This window comes from Acinonyx jubatus, chromosome D1, assembly GCF_027475565.1.
Source record: "Acinonyx jubatus isolate Ajub_Pintada_27869175 chromosome D1, VMU_Ajub_asm_v1.0, whole genome shotgun sequence".
Lineage (NCBI taxonomy): Eukaryota > Metazoa > Chordata > Mammalia > Carnivora > Felidae > Acinonyx > Acinonyx jubatus.
In genome coordinates, this window is record NC_069390.1 from 13,902,486 (window position 1) to 13,920,910 (window position 18,425).

Sequence of the window (18,425 nt, forward strand, 5' to 3'; positions counted from 1 at the left end):
TTGATGAACCTACACTGATACGTCATTTTCACTGAAACTCTATCATTTATATTACAAATCATCCTTGGGGTTGTACTTTTCTATTGCTTCAGACAAATCTATAACATCTCGTATCCGCCATTATACTTTCATGCAAAATATTTTTACTGCCCTAAATTTTTTCTCTCTTCCTCTATTCATCCCTTCTTCTTCCCTAACTCCTGGCAACCACTGATCTTTGTACTGTCTTCATAGTTATGCCTTTTTTCAGAGTGTCGTAGAGCTGGAATCATACTGTAAGTAGTGTTTTCAGATTGGCTTCTTTTACTTAGCAACAGTCATTTATGGTTGCACCATATCTTTCTGTGACTTGATAGATCATTTCTTTTTAGTGCTGAATAATATTCCATTGTCTGCATGTGTCATGGTTTACTTACCCATATACTTACGGAAGGGCATGTTGATTGCTTTGCATTATGTACTTTTCCTTTTTTTTTTTACTTTTTAAAAATTTTGGTTCAAGTTTTTATTAAAATCCTAGCTACTTAATATATAGGGTAATATTGGTTGCAGGAGTAGAATTTAGTGATTCATCACTTACATATAACACCCAACGCTTATCACAGCAAGTGCCATGATCATGCACTTCTTAAATTTTATTCCAATGAATTATTTTATTCAATGTCCATTGGCTAAACAGAGACTTTATTGCATCATGGTGACCAAAGCAACTATCATTAACTCCTAATTTCAGTAAAATCCCAGAAATACTAAGAAGAATAAAAGTAGGCAAAGGGGAAATTAAAAATAAGCACATGGGAAAGTGTGGAGTGACATAGATTACCTATGCATGAGAGGCAAGATCTGTGTGTCCTTGCCATGTATCCATCCTCATTCACCTTAGAAGTATGACAGAGTTTGGGGCGCCTGGGTGGCTCAGTTGGTTAAGCAGCCGACTTCAGCTCAGGTCATGATCTCACAGTCTGTGAGTTCGAGCCCCGCGTCAGGCTCTGTGCTGACAGCTCAGAGCCTGGAGCCTGCTTCAGATTCTGTGTTTCCCTCTCTCTCTGACCCTCCCCTGCTCATGCTGTCTCTCTCTCTCTCTCTGTCAAAAAATAAATAAACACTAAAAAAAAAGGAAGTACGACAGAGTGCAAAAACAGGATTGTTCATTTCCCTTTGCTTCCCACATGTAAGAGAATCAATCAATGCAGGTAAATGGTGATAGTCCATTAACATATGGTGCATAAAAAGTATTGATAAATTTTGGGAAACATCAATCCAAGAAAAGAGAAGCAATACAATTAATTCATTGTAGAATAGTCCTCTTACTCAAGGATACAAAAACAAGTGGAACATATTTTTTAAACATGGGTAATTACTTTTCTTAAAAAAGATAAGGCAATATTATAACATACTAAACCAACAAGCCAGATTACTGAGAACAACCAGTTGAGGGAAAAAGCACAAACCAGGGAGCCCTCAAAACTTTATCTTAATTTGAATATCCTCAGATATCAACCAAAGGGGCTTTGTGAGACAAACCACGGGCCACTCAGATTGCTGGATTGCCAAGTATGTTCAGCCAATAGACTCATAAATTGAGGAGAAGAAAGGGGAATCTCAATGCTTGTAATAAAGGTGTTTGAGCACACTACTATGACCCAATACTTCAAATCATCAGATATCACAGAAACAACCAGTATTAAAATAATTCCAAAACATACCAGGGAAGAGTTTGAAGGCTAACACAGAAGGAAAGGACTTACACACACACACACACACACACACACACACACACATATACATAGGCACTGCATTTTTACAATATATAGGTGAGAAAGACACAGAAAGACTTGATAGTTTTGTGTTTATGTGTCTCTCTGTGTGTATATCCATCTAACACATTCTACTGTACTATAATATTTACTTGATTTACATACACAACCCACCTTTCTCTTGGAAGGCAGGCAACGTTTTTTACTATTTTGCTCACAAATAAATTTACAACAGTCAGACGTGCCTAGCACACATAAGACAATCTATAAACTGTCTTCAAATATGTTGAACTCATTTGTGTTTCCTCTTTTCTTCGGAGGCACAGAGAGAAAAATTTAAAGTCCATAAGCTAGTTTATAGGAATCATGTTAGACAGTGCATTTTAAGAAAAAAAAATTACATATTTTTTTCCACATCCTTTGTCCTGCATATTTTACATCCTTGTTCCTCAAGCTATAGATCAAGGGATTCAACATGGGGATAACAAGGGTGTAAAATATGGATGCCACTTTATCAGTGTCAAAGGAATGACTGGATTCAGGTTGCACATACATAAATATCAGAGTCCCATAAAACACTGTGGCCACTGTCAGGTGGGACCCGCAGGTAGAAAAAGCCTTATGTCTACCCTCAGCTGAGTTCATCCTGACGATGGCTACAAGGATCAGGAGGTAAGACACAATAACTATCAAAAGGGATGAAATCAAATCAAAACCGGCTAAAATCAGAATAATCATTTCAGTTTCATGTGTATTTGGGCAAAGCAAAGATATCAAGGGGAGACTGTCACAGTAGAAATGACTAATGACATTGTAGCCACAGAAGGACGAACTAAAAATCTTTATGGTGACTATAAGAGACACAAATGTGCTGTAGAGATAGAGGATGGCCACCAGCACCTGACACACCCTTTGTGACATGATGACTGGATAGTGCAGAGGGTGACAGATGGCCACATAGCGGTCGTAGGACATTGCTGTTAGAATAAAAAGTTCACTAACAATGAACACAAGAAAGAAAGTGAGCTGTATAGCACAAAAATAATAGGAGATTGTATTTTGATCCACAACAAAATTGACTAGCATTTTGGGTCCTACAGTTGTTGAATAACCCAGATCGGTGAGAGCCAGGTGTCTGAGGAAGAAGTACATGGGTGTTTGTAGCCTGGAGTCCATCTGGGTGAGGATGATCATGCCCAGGTTGCCCACCACTGAGATCATATAGATGATGAGGAAGAGCCCAAATAATGGAGCCTGCAGCTCAGGATGGTCTGTGATTCCCATGAGAATGAATTCATTGATCATTGTTAGATTATGTGTTTCCATGCAGACTTATCAGGAAACCTATTCTGGATAGAGATATCAGCATGGTCAGTAGATTTCATGTACTATCACCTGGGTGAATTTTAGTATGCAAAACTCATGTAAATAAAATACATCCAAACTTTCCAATTTCAGATATTTGAAAATGCAGCCATCTCCCCCAAGGCTAGTATAACATAAACATAGACAGTCAGTGGTCCTCAACTGGAGGCAATTTTATTGTAACCGAATGTCGTTTTATCAATATCTAGAAGACATTTTGGTTGTCACAACTGGAAGGTGGGGCTCTATGGGCTTGTGATGATTAGAGGTCAGTTTTGTTTCTAAACAGCCTGCAATATTCAATATTCAGTTAGAAATAGCAATAATGCCAAGTTTGAGAGACCAGGATGGTATAGATAGATAAGTAGATAAATAAGAGAGAGAAAAATAGATACATAGGTAGATACAAAAACATATACGTATATAAATATAGATATAGATATAGACATAGGTACACACAGGAAAATTTTTTTAAATCAAAACTATGTTAAAAATTTGACTGTAACACATAGAAACCATACGGCACAATGTTTTAAAGTTTTCAATTAGTCGTTGATATAATTGCAATTACACAGCGGCATTTATAAATTGTAGTTAATACTATAACTTAATATACACGTCAATATATAATCAATTATGTTATACAATTATATAATAAATACAATAAAAATTAAAAATCCCCAATTCTCAAAAATATACAGAACCCACTACTTTGATACATATTCCCATAAAATCCTTCACACCTACAGGTGATACAGGCTGACACGGTTGTCACAATTGGCACTGTGTGTGTGGGCACGTGTATAAATTAAAAAAAAACTATAATGGATTACAGCTGAGAATTATTTGTCTTTGTGGCATAAATATATGAGGTAGATTTATATAGATAAGGTCTGTTATACTTCCACTTATGGCATATATGAGGGTTACTCTGGGCCAGTAATCTAACTTAGCTAAAACTCTTTATTCTCATATACAAAACAATACTTCCTTGCGTAGGGCTCTTGAGAGGGATAAATGAAAATTGAATGATTCACTGTGCTGATGCTACTTGAAAATCATGTACGTCGTGTTTGTTTGCTTGTATTATTTTTTTAAGTTTATTTATTTATTTTGAGACAGGAAGAGATAGAGGAGGGACAGGGAGAAGAAGAGACAGAATGCCAAGGAAGCTTCATGTCATCGGACTAGAACTCTGTGTGGGGCTCAAACTCATGAACTATGAGATCATGACCTGAGCCAAGATCAAGAGTTGGACACTTAACCGACTGAGCCACCCAGATGCCCCAGTTTTTTTTTTTTTTTTTTTTTTTTTAATGGTAGCACTAACTTAGCTCAAAGCAGGTCTCCTCACATATTTGTATGTAAACTCTTCTGGACTATGAAATATCTTCTTTGTCCATGCTATGAGGATGAACAGGTGCAGAATAGGTCAAGTACGATCAAATGCAGCTTAATGCAGGCCCTACCCTGAGCCCTTTCTCCGTAACTATATTGGACAGTCAAGGTGCTATTCTTTTAATTACTTGTCTTCTAATTTCCTTAACTGTTTTGACAAAATATAAAAATAAGTTTCTTTTGATATAAATTTTCTTAAAAAAAGTAATCTTCCCCAAGGAACATTTTCATGTCAATTATAGTCATGTACTAACATGCATGTGACAAATCAAATACACTTCATCATGCGAGAACCCAAAGAGATGAGGAAATCTGGGCCCATTGGGAGAATGAGCAGCCGTGGGCATTGTTTTCATATAATAAAGATTCATAAAAAAAACCTCCCTTTGGATAAAGAGACACTGTACTTTAAAAAACTGTTTAAAGTTCCCATGGAAGTGAATTAAATGCACTAAAGATGAGATATACATGGATTCTTTGATATTCCTTTAAGTTCTTCTAGACCTTAAGGCCACAGGGACTTCTCCAAACTATAATATAACACAAAACACAGATATACGTTTTAACCAAATAAAAATGTAACTAAATATCCCTAACAATATACAGATTAGGAATATAACAGTAAGAAGGGGATGGCAGATTAAGGTAAGAGAAGTATTAAATTTAAAATATTGCCAGTATGAATACTTCCTTAAGAAAAAAAAATAGAAATGATACTAGATATAATGAAACATACATTGTGACATAATCGATACATTATAATGTAGTTACATTACATACTTACAGCAGTCTCTGATCTATACGAAAATAAAAACATACAAGTGTAAATAAAACATTAGATAAAAAGTGGGTACATAAAATTTGCGCTTAACTCATTTAAAATATTGCTGCTAATATTGTGACATCCTGATAACCTGCCTTGCCTTGATGCACACACCTTTCTTCCATCATAAAGACGGAAGCATGTATCAGTCGATAGTAATTTTAGAAAAATATCTTCTGCAAATTCAATAAGGCGTGGTATCAATCTTAACTTTTGTTTGTTTTGTTTCGTTTTAAAAATATGAAAGACTAAGAAAAAGCATACGTGGTATGTTCCAAGTTTTCTCTAAGGTAAGGAAAGATCAACACGTTTTGTTTCATTTTGTTTTGTTTTTCTCTAAGTTTTTGAGTTCTAGGGAAAGGACCAAATTGTTCACAGTGTAACATTTTTGTTGAATACCAATTGTTATTTTTTTAAAAACTGTATTCTTTGAGATAATTATATCTGCTTCCCATTAAATTCCACTCACATTGAAGCACATGCTGAACACTGTATCATTGCCATAAAACGGGGTACCTGAAAGTCTGCAAGTCTCCAAACAATGCTTTTCACATGTCAGCGTGAGGTAGAATACCCTCTCTCCCTTTCCTGTCTCATCAAGAGATCTGGAAAGAATCATATTTATATTTTTATTTAAATAATCACTAAATCTTAAGTTATATGGAAAGGGTCACAGAAAAGAGCCTGGGGTCACTAAATAACTAAGAGCTTGGAAGGACCTCAAAACGAAAGATGGAGCACCTGCGGCCTCTTAATTTTGCCAAGTTTTAAAAACGAGTATCTTTAGTTACGCTTCACTTGATCTCTGTTTCGGTCTGCATTGGAGATATAATTAATTCTGTAAAATGAATATTTTGTAAGCAATAGCTTGATGTTTCCATGAATAGTTTGTCGATCCAGGTAAAAATACTCGCACAGTAGGAAGAGAAAAGGGTAGGCATCCTATTCCTGCTTAGGCATTATGGAGTAATAAAAGCAAAAATGAAAACAGAACAAAACAAAATCCCCCCAACCAAACAAAAAATACTAAAACATAAATGGCAACTTGTTGCTACAGCTTTGCTATTGAATTAAAGCCGAACTTTTCCTATGTCACTTGATCATTGTTGGTGTTGGTAACATAAGATACTCCATGAAATCTTCTATCATTTTACCTGGAATGAAGCCTCTGTCTTGACTCCCTCCTGTGTTTCTTACATGGCATATTGAGAGCAATTTATGGCTTTTTTTTCCAGCTTTTGAGACTCTCCCTGAGGAGATTATCCCAAAAGTATTTGTGAGCATAACAAAATGTCTGGAGGTTGTCCTTTAATTATCAGAGAAAATGTGTATTTATTGTCTCTTCTCTCTCTCTCTCTTTTCTTTCTTTTTGACGTCCTTTCTGAATTCCTTCCTTCCTCTCTCCCTCCTTCCTTCCTTCCTTCCTTCCTTCCTTCCTTCCTTCCTTCCTTCCTCCCTTCCTTCCTTCCATTTTTTTACTCTTGGTTACCTTTCCATTTGTATGCATGGGACTCTTGATTAAAATATATCTATAGGGCATCCCAACAGGAATCTGCATTTTCACAATGGTCTCTTGAAATGAATAGCGCAGCATAGAAGTGTTTACACACCGTCCTATGACCTTATTTTTAAGTTTTTAGGGAATCAAAAGAATACATTATGCAAATATGAGATGCTGCTTCTTTGATTGGTGGCTCTTATTGTTTTTACTTTTCCCAAAGGGAGAGAAATTAGTTACTGTTATTCCTCACTTTATTGCAAATTTCCAACTGTCTGTTCATCGTTCTCTTGTATTTTTGCTTTTTTTCCTTTTACTGCATACTGCACCATTTCAGTGATTCCATTCTGTTAACCCTCAACCTTAAATAGATCTATTCCCTTGCCACAAAATTCCATTCAGCTGTCCCCTTATAGTGACACCTCCCACCTCCACTTCTGCCACTGTTACTAATTCCTGGTAACCAATGATCTCTTTTCCATCATTATATTTTTATCTTTTATAAAAATGTTTTATAAATAATATACCATTCGTGGGGTGCCTGAGGGTCTCAATCTGTTAAGGGTTCCATTCTTGATTCTGGCTCAGGTCATGATCTTTGGGTCATGGGAGGGAGCCCTGCCTGGGGCTCTGCCCTGGGCGTGAAGTCTGCTTTAAGATTCTCTCCCTCTGCCCCTCTCCCACTCATGCACACTCTCATGCTCCTTCTCTAAAATAAAAAAAAAAATCCATTTGTAATTTTGTAAAAAAATGTTCATTCATTTTTTGAGAGAGAGAGAGAGAGAGAGAGAGAGAGAATATGTGAGGGGGGGGCAGAAAAAGAGGGGGCAGAGGATTCAAGGCAGGCTCTGAGCTGACAGCAGCAAGCTGGAGGCAGTGCTCGAACCCACCAACCGTGAGATCATGACCTGAGCCAAAGTTGGATGCTCAACAAACTGAGACCCCCAGGTGCCCCTACCATTTTTAATCTTTTTAGATTGAATTTTTTAACTCACCAGAATTCTCTTGAGATTCACTTGTATTTTGTGTATATAAATCATTTGTTCCTTTCTTGTTACTGAGCAGTATTGCACAGTATTGATTAATTTAATCATTCATTCACTGAAAGGCATTTGAGTTCTTTCCAGTTTTCAACTATTAAGAGTAAAACATCTGTAAATGTTCACTTAAACGTGATTATGTGAACACAGATTTTCATTCCCTTGGGATGGGTATCCAAGAGAGAGATTTATAGGTTGTTTTAATTTGGATCAAGTCCAGTTTACCAGTACAGTAAAACCTTGGATTTCAAGTAACCTGTTCTGCGAGTGTTCTCCAAGAAGAGCAAACATTTTAAATAAATATTAACTTGATAAATGAGTGATGTCTTGCATAACAAGTAGTACGTGATGCCACACATCACATGATCACAATTGAGCCAATGGTTCCTGTCTCTCTCTCTCTCTCTCTCTCTCTCTCTCTCTCTCTCTATCTTTATCTCTTGCTATAGGATTGTGGGTGATCGCCTTCCATGCTTGGATGTTCAATCTCAGGCCGTGGTGTTTGGCAGAACATTGGTGATTTTTCAGAACATTGGAAGGTGCCCACAACTGGCTCTAGTGCATTTATTCTCACTTCAAAGACCCTATGGGAAGTTCTTTGCTTTTCCGTACAAGCGTGAGCTTAGGAATGCTTTGCTTCCTTCTAGGTCAGGCTGACTGCAGACCCTTTTCTCTGCTGCCTTGTTGACAGTTATATTAGATACAGTATATGACAAGAGTTTATTAATACTGTACTGTAGTCAATAATTGTGCAAGAGTATACAATAGTCCCCATGCAGAAAAAGTTGGAAAGAAAGGTGGTGAGAAGAAGGAGAAGATCAAGGTGGAAGTTAAGAAGAAAATCATGGAGAAGTACAAATGAGGTATGTGAGTGGCTGAAATTACAAGATTTTATAAGAAGTCTATGTTGACCACTTGCACAATATTAAAGAAGAAAGAAGAAAGAAGAAATAAGGGGGCTAGATGCCACAAAAGGAGTCATGAGAATATTAAAGCAATGTCGATGAGTTCTGGAAGATGTAGAAAAGTCGCTCCTGGTTTGGATGAACAAGAAGCAACTGGCAAGTGATACTATGACTGAGAACTTTATCTGCAGGAAGGCAAAGGCCTTGTACACCAACCTCATGAGTAAACTGCCACGCACATCAACTGAAAACAAAGAAGACTTCAAGGCAAGCAGGGGATGGTTTGGTAATTTTAGAGAGGTGGCATCCATATTGTTGTGAAGCATGGACAGGCTGTCAGTTCAGATGCTGAGGAAGCCTAGGTGTTTGCTACTGAATTCCACAGGTTCATAGTTTCTGAGTGTTACCTGCTGGGGGAAGTTTTTAACTGCAATGAGATGGGACTTTTTTGGAAAAAGATGCCAAAGAGGACTGACCTTACAGAAGAAGAAAATACAGTGCCTGGTCACAAGCCCATGGAAGACCATCTCACCCTCTTGCTCTGTGCTAAGGCAAGCAGGGATTTCAAAGTCAACCCCCGACTCATGTATCATTCTGAGAATCCATGAAGCTTCAAGAAATGCAGGTGCAGGTGCAGGTGCATTCAAGAAATGCAGGTGCAGAAGAGCCAGTCAAAAGTGATGTGGAGGTCCAACAGCAAGGCTTGGGTCATTGCCATCTTGTTTGCTGAGTGGATCAATGAGGTCTTCAGTCCTTCAGGGAAGAAATACCTTTTAGAAAAGAATCTGTTACTCAAAGCCTTGCTGGTTATGGATAATGCTCCTGCTCATTCTCCAGACTTGGATGATGTCTTCCTGGAGGAATTCGATTCATTAATGTCTAGTTCCTTCCTCCCAACCCCACTCCAATCCTCCAGCCCATGGATCAGCAGGTCATTTTGAACTTTAAAAAGCTTTATACCAAAGCACTATTTCAGCAGTGCTTTGAGGCGACCCGAGGAACAAACCTCACCCTCTGAGAGTTTTGGAAAAATCATTTCCACATTGCAAACTGCCTCAAGATCATCGAAAAAGCCTGGGATGGGGCCACCAAGAACCCTCAGTTCTACTTGGAGAAAACTGGCCTGATTATGTTCACGGACATGTCTTAGAGGGGTCTTGCTCATGGATAAGAGCCACCTGTTGCCAGTGAAATTGTGTCCTTGGAGAAGACCAGGGGACTGGAGGTGAATGAGGACGATATTCAGGAGCTGGTGGAGGAACATGGCCAGGAGCTGACCACCGACGAACTGATGGATCTGCACTGGGAGCAACCAGAAGAGGTTACAGAGGAGATCTCGTCTGCAGAGGAGGAGGAGAAAAAGGCGGAGGAATCCCTTGCTTCTAATGAGATTAGGGAGACTTGTAAAATGTGGGAAAGGCTTCAAAATTTTGTAGAAAAGCACCACCTGAATGAGGCTGTAGCAGTGCAAGCGATGGATGTGTTTAATGACAGGGCAATGCCATATTTCTGTGAAATCCTCAAAAGGAGGCAAAAGCAAGTGTCATTGCATAGGTTCATTGTTAAAGTTGCACAGAAAGAAAAAGATTCCATTGGGCCAATAGACAGCAAGGATTCCATCAGTGATAGGAAATGTCATCCTGCACAATAACCTTCCCCTCCCTTGTCTCCCTCACACCAGCCACAAAGGTTTTCAAAAGTAAGTACAGGTTAATTTGTTTATTTTTCTTTACATTTTGTATTTTATTATTTTGTATTATGTTACAGTATGGTAATCATTTTTATATGAATATTTTTGGGTTCTGGAATGAGTCATCTGAGTTTCCATTATTTCTTATGGGGAAATTCACTTTGATATACAAGTGCTTTGGAATATAAGCATGTTTCCAGAAAGAATTATGCTTGCAAGCCAAGGCTTTACTGTCTTTATAGTTTATGCTTTTGATGTCATGTCTATAAGCTCTTCACTGGCCTGAGGTCCCGAACACAGGTTTTCCCCTACGTTTTTATCTAAACGTTTTATAGTTTGTCATTTTCCATTTAACTTGCTATTCATTTTGTTGTTAAATTTTTGTATAAGGTTTAAGTTAACATTATTTGTTTATTTTTTGCCTCTGTATTCCCAAATACAGCACCACTATTTTTTTAAGGCTATTCACTTCTTTTGAACAACCTTTGTATCTTTATAAAATTTTAGCTGAACTTTTGCATCTTTATAAAATTTTAGTTGAACTGTTTAGTTGACAGAATAGAGGTCTAGTTCTGTCCATTTATGTGAGATTCATTTATGTAGTGGTATCTCCACCAAAGTCACACAGACTTGATTATTGTGTCTGTGTAGTAAATCTCTACATGGAGTGGATTGTTTTCTTTCTCACTATGCTACATTTCATTTTATTTTATTGTTATTTTTTAAATGTTTACTTATTTTCAGAAAAAGCGAGAGGGGTGAGAAGGAGGGAGAGAGAATCCTAAGCAGGCTCCATGCTGCCAGGGCAAAGCTCATCGCAGGGCTCTATCTCACAAACCATGAGATCATGACCTGAGCCAAAATCAAGAGTTAGTTTCTTAACTGACTAAGCCACGCAGAAGACCCTCATTATGCTCCGTTTTAAAATGTGTTTCATCTCCGCTAGGTCCTTGAACTGTCATGTAAATTTCAGTATAAAGTTGCTACTACAAAAATCTTGCTAAGTTTACATTAAATCTATAGATTGGTTTGTAAAGAATTGGTATTTTTACTGTATTGAGTCTTCTAATCTCTGAACTCAATGTGCCTTCTAGTTTATTCAGATCTTTTTTTGATTTCTTTAATTACTACTTTGTACTTTTCTGCATATAGATCTTGTACATGATTTGCTTGTTTCTAATTACATATTTCAGTATACGTGATGAATTTTGAATGTTTTATTTTTTATTTAGTTTGCAATATATGTAAATTATAATACTTATTGTATGTAATATATAGTATTATATAATATATAATATTATATAATATATAATATTATATAATATATAATATTATATATAATATTTGTTCATTAATCATATATCATGTTACCTTACTGAACTCACAATTGTTTTAAACTTTTGTTTTTCAGATTCGTGGAGATTTTTTTCATTAGATAACATATCATTTGCATGTAAGGATCATTTCATTTTTTTGTTGTTGTTTTGATTTCCAAGTTGTAAATATTCTATGTGTTTTTCTTGCACTTTCTGGGAATTGTTTGATCTGCTTTATGTAAATATAGGTGATTTTGCATTTTTAGATTTTTTTTGTAAACGTAATTGTAAATTATTTAGCCTTTTTGTTTTGCCATCTTTTACTCAGCAGAAGTATTCTGAGATCATCCACATTTTTGGATGTACCAGTAATTTATTACTTTTTAAAAAAAATTTAAATGTTAGTTAGCATACAGTGCAATATTGGTTTCAGGAGTCAAATTCAGTGATTCATCTCTGACACACAATACCCAGTACTCATCACAACAAGTGCTGTCCTTAATTCCCATCCCTCATCTAGCCCATCTCCAGCCCCCCCCTCCCCCCACCATCAATTCTTTGTTCTCTATTTTTAAGAGTCTCTTGTGGTTTCTTTCCCTCCTTCTCTTCACTGAGAGTGGCATTCACTTGCTTGGATATCCTACAGTCCATTCTCATGGACATTTGGCTTGTTTCTAGTTTGAGGCCATTGCAAATAAAACTTAAAAACTAAAGGGGAAGAAAAATTTCTCGTTTACCACCTTAACGTTTCCACCTTGGCCTGAGATCTAACTGACACAAGAGATAATAGGACACAAGCATACAGATTTTGTTTAGTAAATTTTTACATGTATGTGGGAGTCTTCACAAGAAGTATGAAAACCCAGCGAACTGGCAGGATCAAGTATTTATCTACTAAGTTGAACAAAGAGTGGCATTTGTAGGGGCAGGTACCTGGGTGACTCAGTTGGTCTGACTCTTGGTTTCATGATCAATGGTTTGTGGATTTGAGCCCGGCATGAGGCTGCACACTGACAGTGCGGAGTCTGCTTGGGATCTTCTCTCTCTCTCTCTCTCTCTCTCTCTCTCTCTCTGTCTCTCAAAATAAATAAACATTAAAAAACATAGTGGCAAGGAGTCTGGGTGGCTCAGTTGGCTGAGTGTCTGACTTCAGCTCAGGTCATGATCTCATGCCCTGTGAGTTCGAGCCCCGCATCAGGCTCTTTGCTGACAGCTCAGAGCCTGGAGCCTGCTTCGGATTCTGTCTCCACCTCTCTCTGCCTCTCCCTGCTCATGTCTCTCTCTGTGTGTCTTGCCCTCTCAAAAGTAAATAAATACCAAAAATTAAAACGATAATAAAATAAATGGAAAAAATAGTCGCTATTGTAGAAGATTAAAATATTTAGGGGGACTAAAAACAGGTAGGAATTATTTTATCAAGCTCTGCACAGGTTTCTTCTGGCTTCGAGCCTCCATTTCTGGTGATGAGAATGGTTTTCCTTCTGGTATAAGGTGGTCATCGTTGACATGGGAATTTCATTTTCTGCTTTCAGAGGGAAAAAGGAAGTTCAGAGTGCCTGTCTTGCACTACCTGTGTTTTCTGCATCTTTAGCTCAAAGTAATCAATACGCCAAAGCAACACATTTGGAAGTGACATGTTCTGAATCTTCCAGTTGCTATGGACATTTGGATACAAGTCTTATAAGATGTGTTGCCATTTCTCTTGTAGAAAAAGCGTGAGAGTGGAAAGTCTCAATAATGTGTTAAATTTATGTTTAAGTTTTAAGACACTGATGCTTAAAAGAAACTATTTTCAAATATTGATACTATTTTACTTTTCCATCAAAAATGCATGAAAGATTCTAGTTTTCTGTATACTCACCAACATCTTGGTATTCTAATAGATCTAGACTGTTATCTCATTGAGGTTTTAAATTTTTTGTTGATGTTTATTCATTTTTGAGAGAGAGAAGAGACTGAGAGGGGTAGGGGCAGAGAGAGAGGGAGACAGAATCTGAAGCAGGCTCCAGTCTCTGAGCTGTCAGCACACAGCCTGTTGCATAGCTCGAAGTCACAAACTGCAAGATCACGACCTGAGCCGATGATTAACCGACTGAGCCACCCAGGTGCTATTTGGTGAAGTATTTTCCAAATGTTTTGCCCATTCAGGAGGTCTATTATTATTACCATTGAGTTTTGAGATCTCTGTGTATGTTGTGGAATGAGTCTTTTACGAAATACGTTACTTGAAACTCTTATCTTCCAGAACATAAACACCCTCTTAAGAGTATCTTTTGAAGAGTAGAAGATTTCATTTTCATGTTGTACAATGTATCAAAATTCTATTTTGTTGGTTTTACTTTGGGTGTTGTATCTAAGAAATCTTCAGGCAACCCAAAATTATGAATATTTTCTACTATGTTTTCTCCTGAAATTTTTAGATTTTAGGTATTATATTTATATCTGTGATCCATATTAGGTGAATCTTTATATGAATTATGGGTCAACATTCAATATTTTGTGTATATATAGTTTATATATATATGCATGTATATATATGATGTATATATATACATATATTATATATATATTTAAAATATGTTTTATATATCTCTCTATATATAGTAGATATGTACATATACAGGTATACACATGTATATATATGTATATATAAAATTAGTCCATTATCATTTGTTGAAAGATCTGTTCTTTCTTCAACAAATGGCCTTTTTCTTTGACCTTGTGGAAAATTTGTTGTTCACATATGCATGGGTCCTTTTCTGGTCTATCAGTTTTGTTCCATTGATCTAATCATCAATTTTTATACTAGTGCCAAACCCTTTTGACAACTGTAGCTTTGGAATGAGGCTTGCAATCAGTTAGTGTTTTTCATAATGTTTATATTACAACTCTGTTTCTTTCTTTAAGTTAATTCAGCTATTCTAGGTCTTTGCATTTCTTTCTGTATTTTAGTTTCAGCTTCCCAGTGCTTACCAAAAAATAATGCCTGCTTGGGTTTATATTACAACTCTGTTTCTTTCTTTAAGTTAATTCAGCTATTCTAGGTCTTTGCATTTCTTTCTGTATTTTAGTTTCAGCTTCCCAGTGCTTACCAAAAAATAATGCCTGCTTGGGTTTTTGTGGGAGTTGCCTTGAATCTATAGATACATTTGATAAATTTTTTCAACAACATTGAATATTCCAGAAAATAAACATAGCTTCTCTCTCACTTACTTACATATTCTTTAGTGTCTTATAAGGATGATTCTTTTTTTTTTTTTAATTTTTTTTCCAACGTTTATTGATTTTTGGGGGGACAGAGAGAAACAGAGCATGAACGGGGGAGGGGCAGAGAGAGAGGGAGACACAGAATCGGAAACAAGCTCCAGGCTCTGAGCCATCAGCCCAGAGCCTGACGCGGGGCTCGAACTCACGGACCGCGAGATTGTGACCTGGCTGAAGTCGGACGCTTAACCCACTGCGCCACCCAGGCGCCCCGGCTCAAGGATGATTCTTAATTATGTGTACAAATATTTTTTTCATGTTTATATTTAAGTATTTTATAGTTTTGATATGTTCGTAGTAGGTATTTGAAATTCCATTTCTACTTTTTCCTGGGTAGTCTATAGAAATTAACCATTATTTTGCATACTGGTCCTCTTTTTTGAAACCACAATAAATTCACTTTTCAGTTCCATTACTTTTTTTCTGTAGGCTCCATTAGATTTCTACCTGCACAATCCTGTCATTTGCTAATAAACAAAGACAGTTTTGCTTCCTTCTTTCCTATCTGTAGACTTTCTATTATGTATTTATTTTTTCCTTGCCATGTTGTGTTGAACATGGAGTCCGACACAATGTTGAACAGAATCAGAAAGAAGAGTCCTCCTTGTCTTGTTTGTGTTCTTATGGAAATGTATTTCATTCTTTTAATATGGGATATACTGGTTTATGTATATGTAGGTTTATGTAGGTTTTTCATCAGTGCTCCTTATCAGTTTTAAGAAGTCCCATTTAACACTAGCATGGCCAAAGTTTTTATTTTTAACAGACGTTAAAACCCCATTTAATACTAGTATGGTCAAAGTTTGTATTTTTAATGGATATTGAAACTTTAAAATGTTTTGCTGCATTTATTGAGATGCCAACTTTTTTTTCCTCTTCTCATTTTTAATATGGTGATTTTATTTTTGACTGTCAAATCATCTGTACATTTCTGGGGTAAGCCTAATTCTGCACATGATTGTTTTTACCTACTGCTAGATTCCATTTGCTGGAGCTCTTGGAACCACTGCGTAAGCAATCATAACTTATATTGTTCTGTTGTTTTCTTTCCTTATGATGTTTTTGCTTTTAATATTAAGGGAAAGCACTCCTCAAAGAAAATTGACTTTCACTTCAGTTTTCTAGAAGAAAATGTATGGTAATTGGTTATTTGTTTTACCTAACATTTAGTAGAGTTTCCCAGTCGACTCCTGGGCTTGATTTTGGACTGGTGACAGTTATTTTTCATAAATATTTCCATATTGAGATTCCTTTCATCTTGAATTTTTTAATACAGTATTTCTTAGGGTCCATAAATATGAAAATATATAACACACCTATTCTTAATATCCTAACCTAAAACAGATTTTTTAAAGACACCCGTAGTGTCTCTAAATTTTTTGTACCTTTTATATTCTAAATTTTGTCAATCTTTCTGAATCATCTTTGATTAATATGTAAATTTGTAACATTCTTCATAATATCATATGCAAATTTCAGTTATGTACCAAGCATTGATTTTTTAATTTTTCCATTTTATGGAAAATATTAAACTTCCTGAAATAATTTATAGGTGTACTTAATAGTAAAATATAGACTAATTTTTAAAATAAAATATATTATTAAAATTTGTAAATCTTAATGTATTTTGTTCTGTTTCTGGTTTATCATTTGAGGGAATATGAAAGGTACAAGATTTGTTTTAGATGTGGGATAGCAGGTTATGTAGAGTTAGCTTATAGTTTTCAAATTCAGGTATTGGAGACTTTTACCTTCTTCTATTTCAAAAGTTATAATCATTTACTAAGGATAATATGGGGAAATATATAACCAAAAATATCAGTGTAAGCATTTTCATAATCTTGGCAGCCACCAATAATGAGTTTTTGCCTCTAGGAAACAAAATATTTCCAGTATTTATATTCCAAAATTCATGATCAGTGCATATTTCTTCTTAATAAATTAAAAAAATAATGACATAAATTCTATAGTGTATCCTCAGATAAAGATATACATATAGTGGAGTTTTTTTGTTCCAAAGAGTTATTTTGATTCAAATTTGACTGACTATATAGAACATTTTATTCCATGATGGAGGACAGAGAAAACAGCCCAATCTCTCTGTGATGTAAGTAAATTTCCATGAGTGATAAAAATGCTAGAAGTAAACAAAAAGGTGGAAATTCAGAATGGTTAGGAGGAAGTTTTCCAGAAGATGTAACCTATACTATATAAGTTGTTTCATACCTTACTAAACTTTCACTAGAAATATAGTATAGGCCAAATTATGGGATTATCTCTTTGTGCTTCTTAGCTAGGGATCATCAAATCAATGCAGTGAAACAATGGATCCCAATAAAACTATATTACAAGCTTATAAGAACCAATACCAAAGAAAGTTATCCCATGAAAAAGGCAACAAACCTAATTCAAGATAGAATACGCTTCTTATGCAAAGACACAAAACCAATTAGAAAATGAATTTTAAGCCATAAGTATTTTTATTTTTCAGAGATAAGAAAGTGTAACAACCTCATTAGACAAACACAGCACTTAGAGATTAAGACCCCAATAAACCATAAAATAAAAAAAATTGGAAGCTTCTCTGGGAGACCTCAAGAAATTTATCTTTCTTTTCTCCAGCTTTATTGAGGTATAAAGGACATATAACATTGTGTAAGTTTAAGATGTACAGTGTGTTGATTTGATACACTTATGTGCTGAAATATGACTAAAATTTAACATTGGCTGAAGTCTCCAGCATGTCACATGAGTACCATTTGTTTTTTGCATGGATAATATTTAAGATTTACTCTCTTAGCATCTTTAAAGTATATAGTGGAGTGTTTTTAACTATAATCAAGAAAATTGATCTTAATTTGTATATCTACTGGTATAGAGAAATGGACTGATTAAGACAGATGAAATGCGGCACTGACGTTGTGAGTTACTACATATCTAAGTATGTTGAGTCAATAGACTTACTAGGGCTTATCTATGGAAACAACTGCAACTGATGAGAAGAGCAGGACCTCGAAATCCCCCACGTGGTACTGGGTGTTTGAGCGAATTCACATGACTGATGACTTCCAATCATAGTGCTACTTTGAGCCTCCTTGAAGCCTTGAAGTTTGATTTCAACACATGCCATAAGAGTATAAAGGCTAAAGGAGAAGAATATGCTTACACAAACACATAAGCACAAACACAAACACACACACTGGGAGATTCATTCTATTGGTTGAGAACAACACAAGAATCATTTGAACTCTCTTTTTGTGCCTTCTCTTCTTCCTCACTCCTGCATGGCATACCCACTATCTTACCTGCATGGAATACCATATCCTATGGTATATGGTGTCTTGACAAATTCCACTATACTATAAATTG

General features: G+C 36.0%; 2 protein-coding genes across 2 annotated transcripts in view; both read right to left on the minus strand.

Annotated features, from left to right (window-relative positions):
- LOC106986173 (olfactory receptor 8K1) overlaps positions 1-18,425 on the minus strand; it is a 56,192-nt gene that overhangs the window by 30,057 nt on the left and 7,710 nt on the right. The window lies entirely within an intron of this gene.
- On the minus strand, positions 2,127-3,204 carry LOC106986176 (olfactory receptor 8K3-like). Its single transcript, XM_015084354.3, has one exon. It carries the CDS (start codon positions 3,081-3,083, stop codon positions 2,127-2,129), a length of 957 nt encoding a protein of 318 aa, XP_014939840.3. The 5' UTR covers positions 3,084-3,204.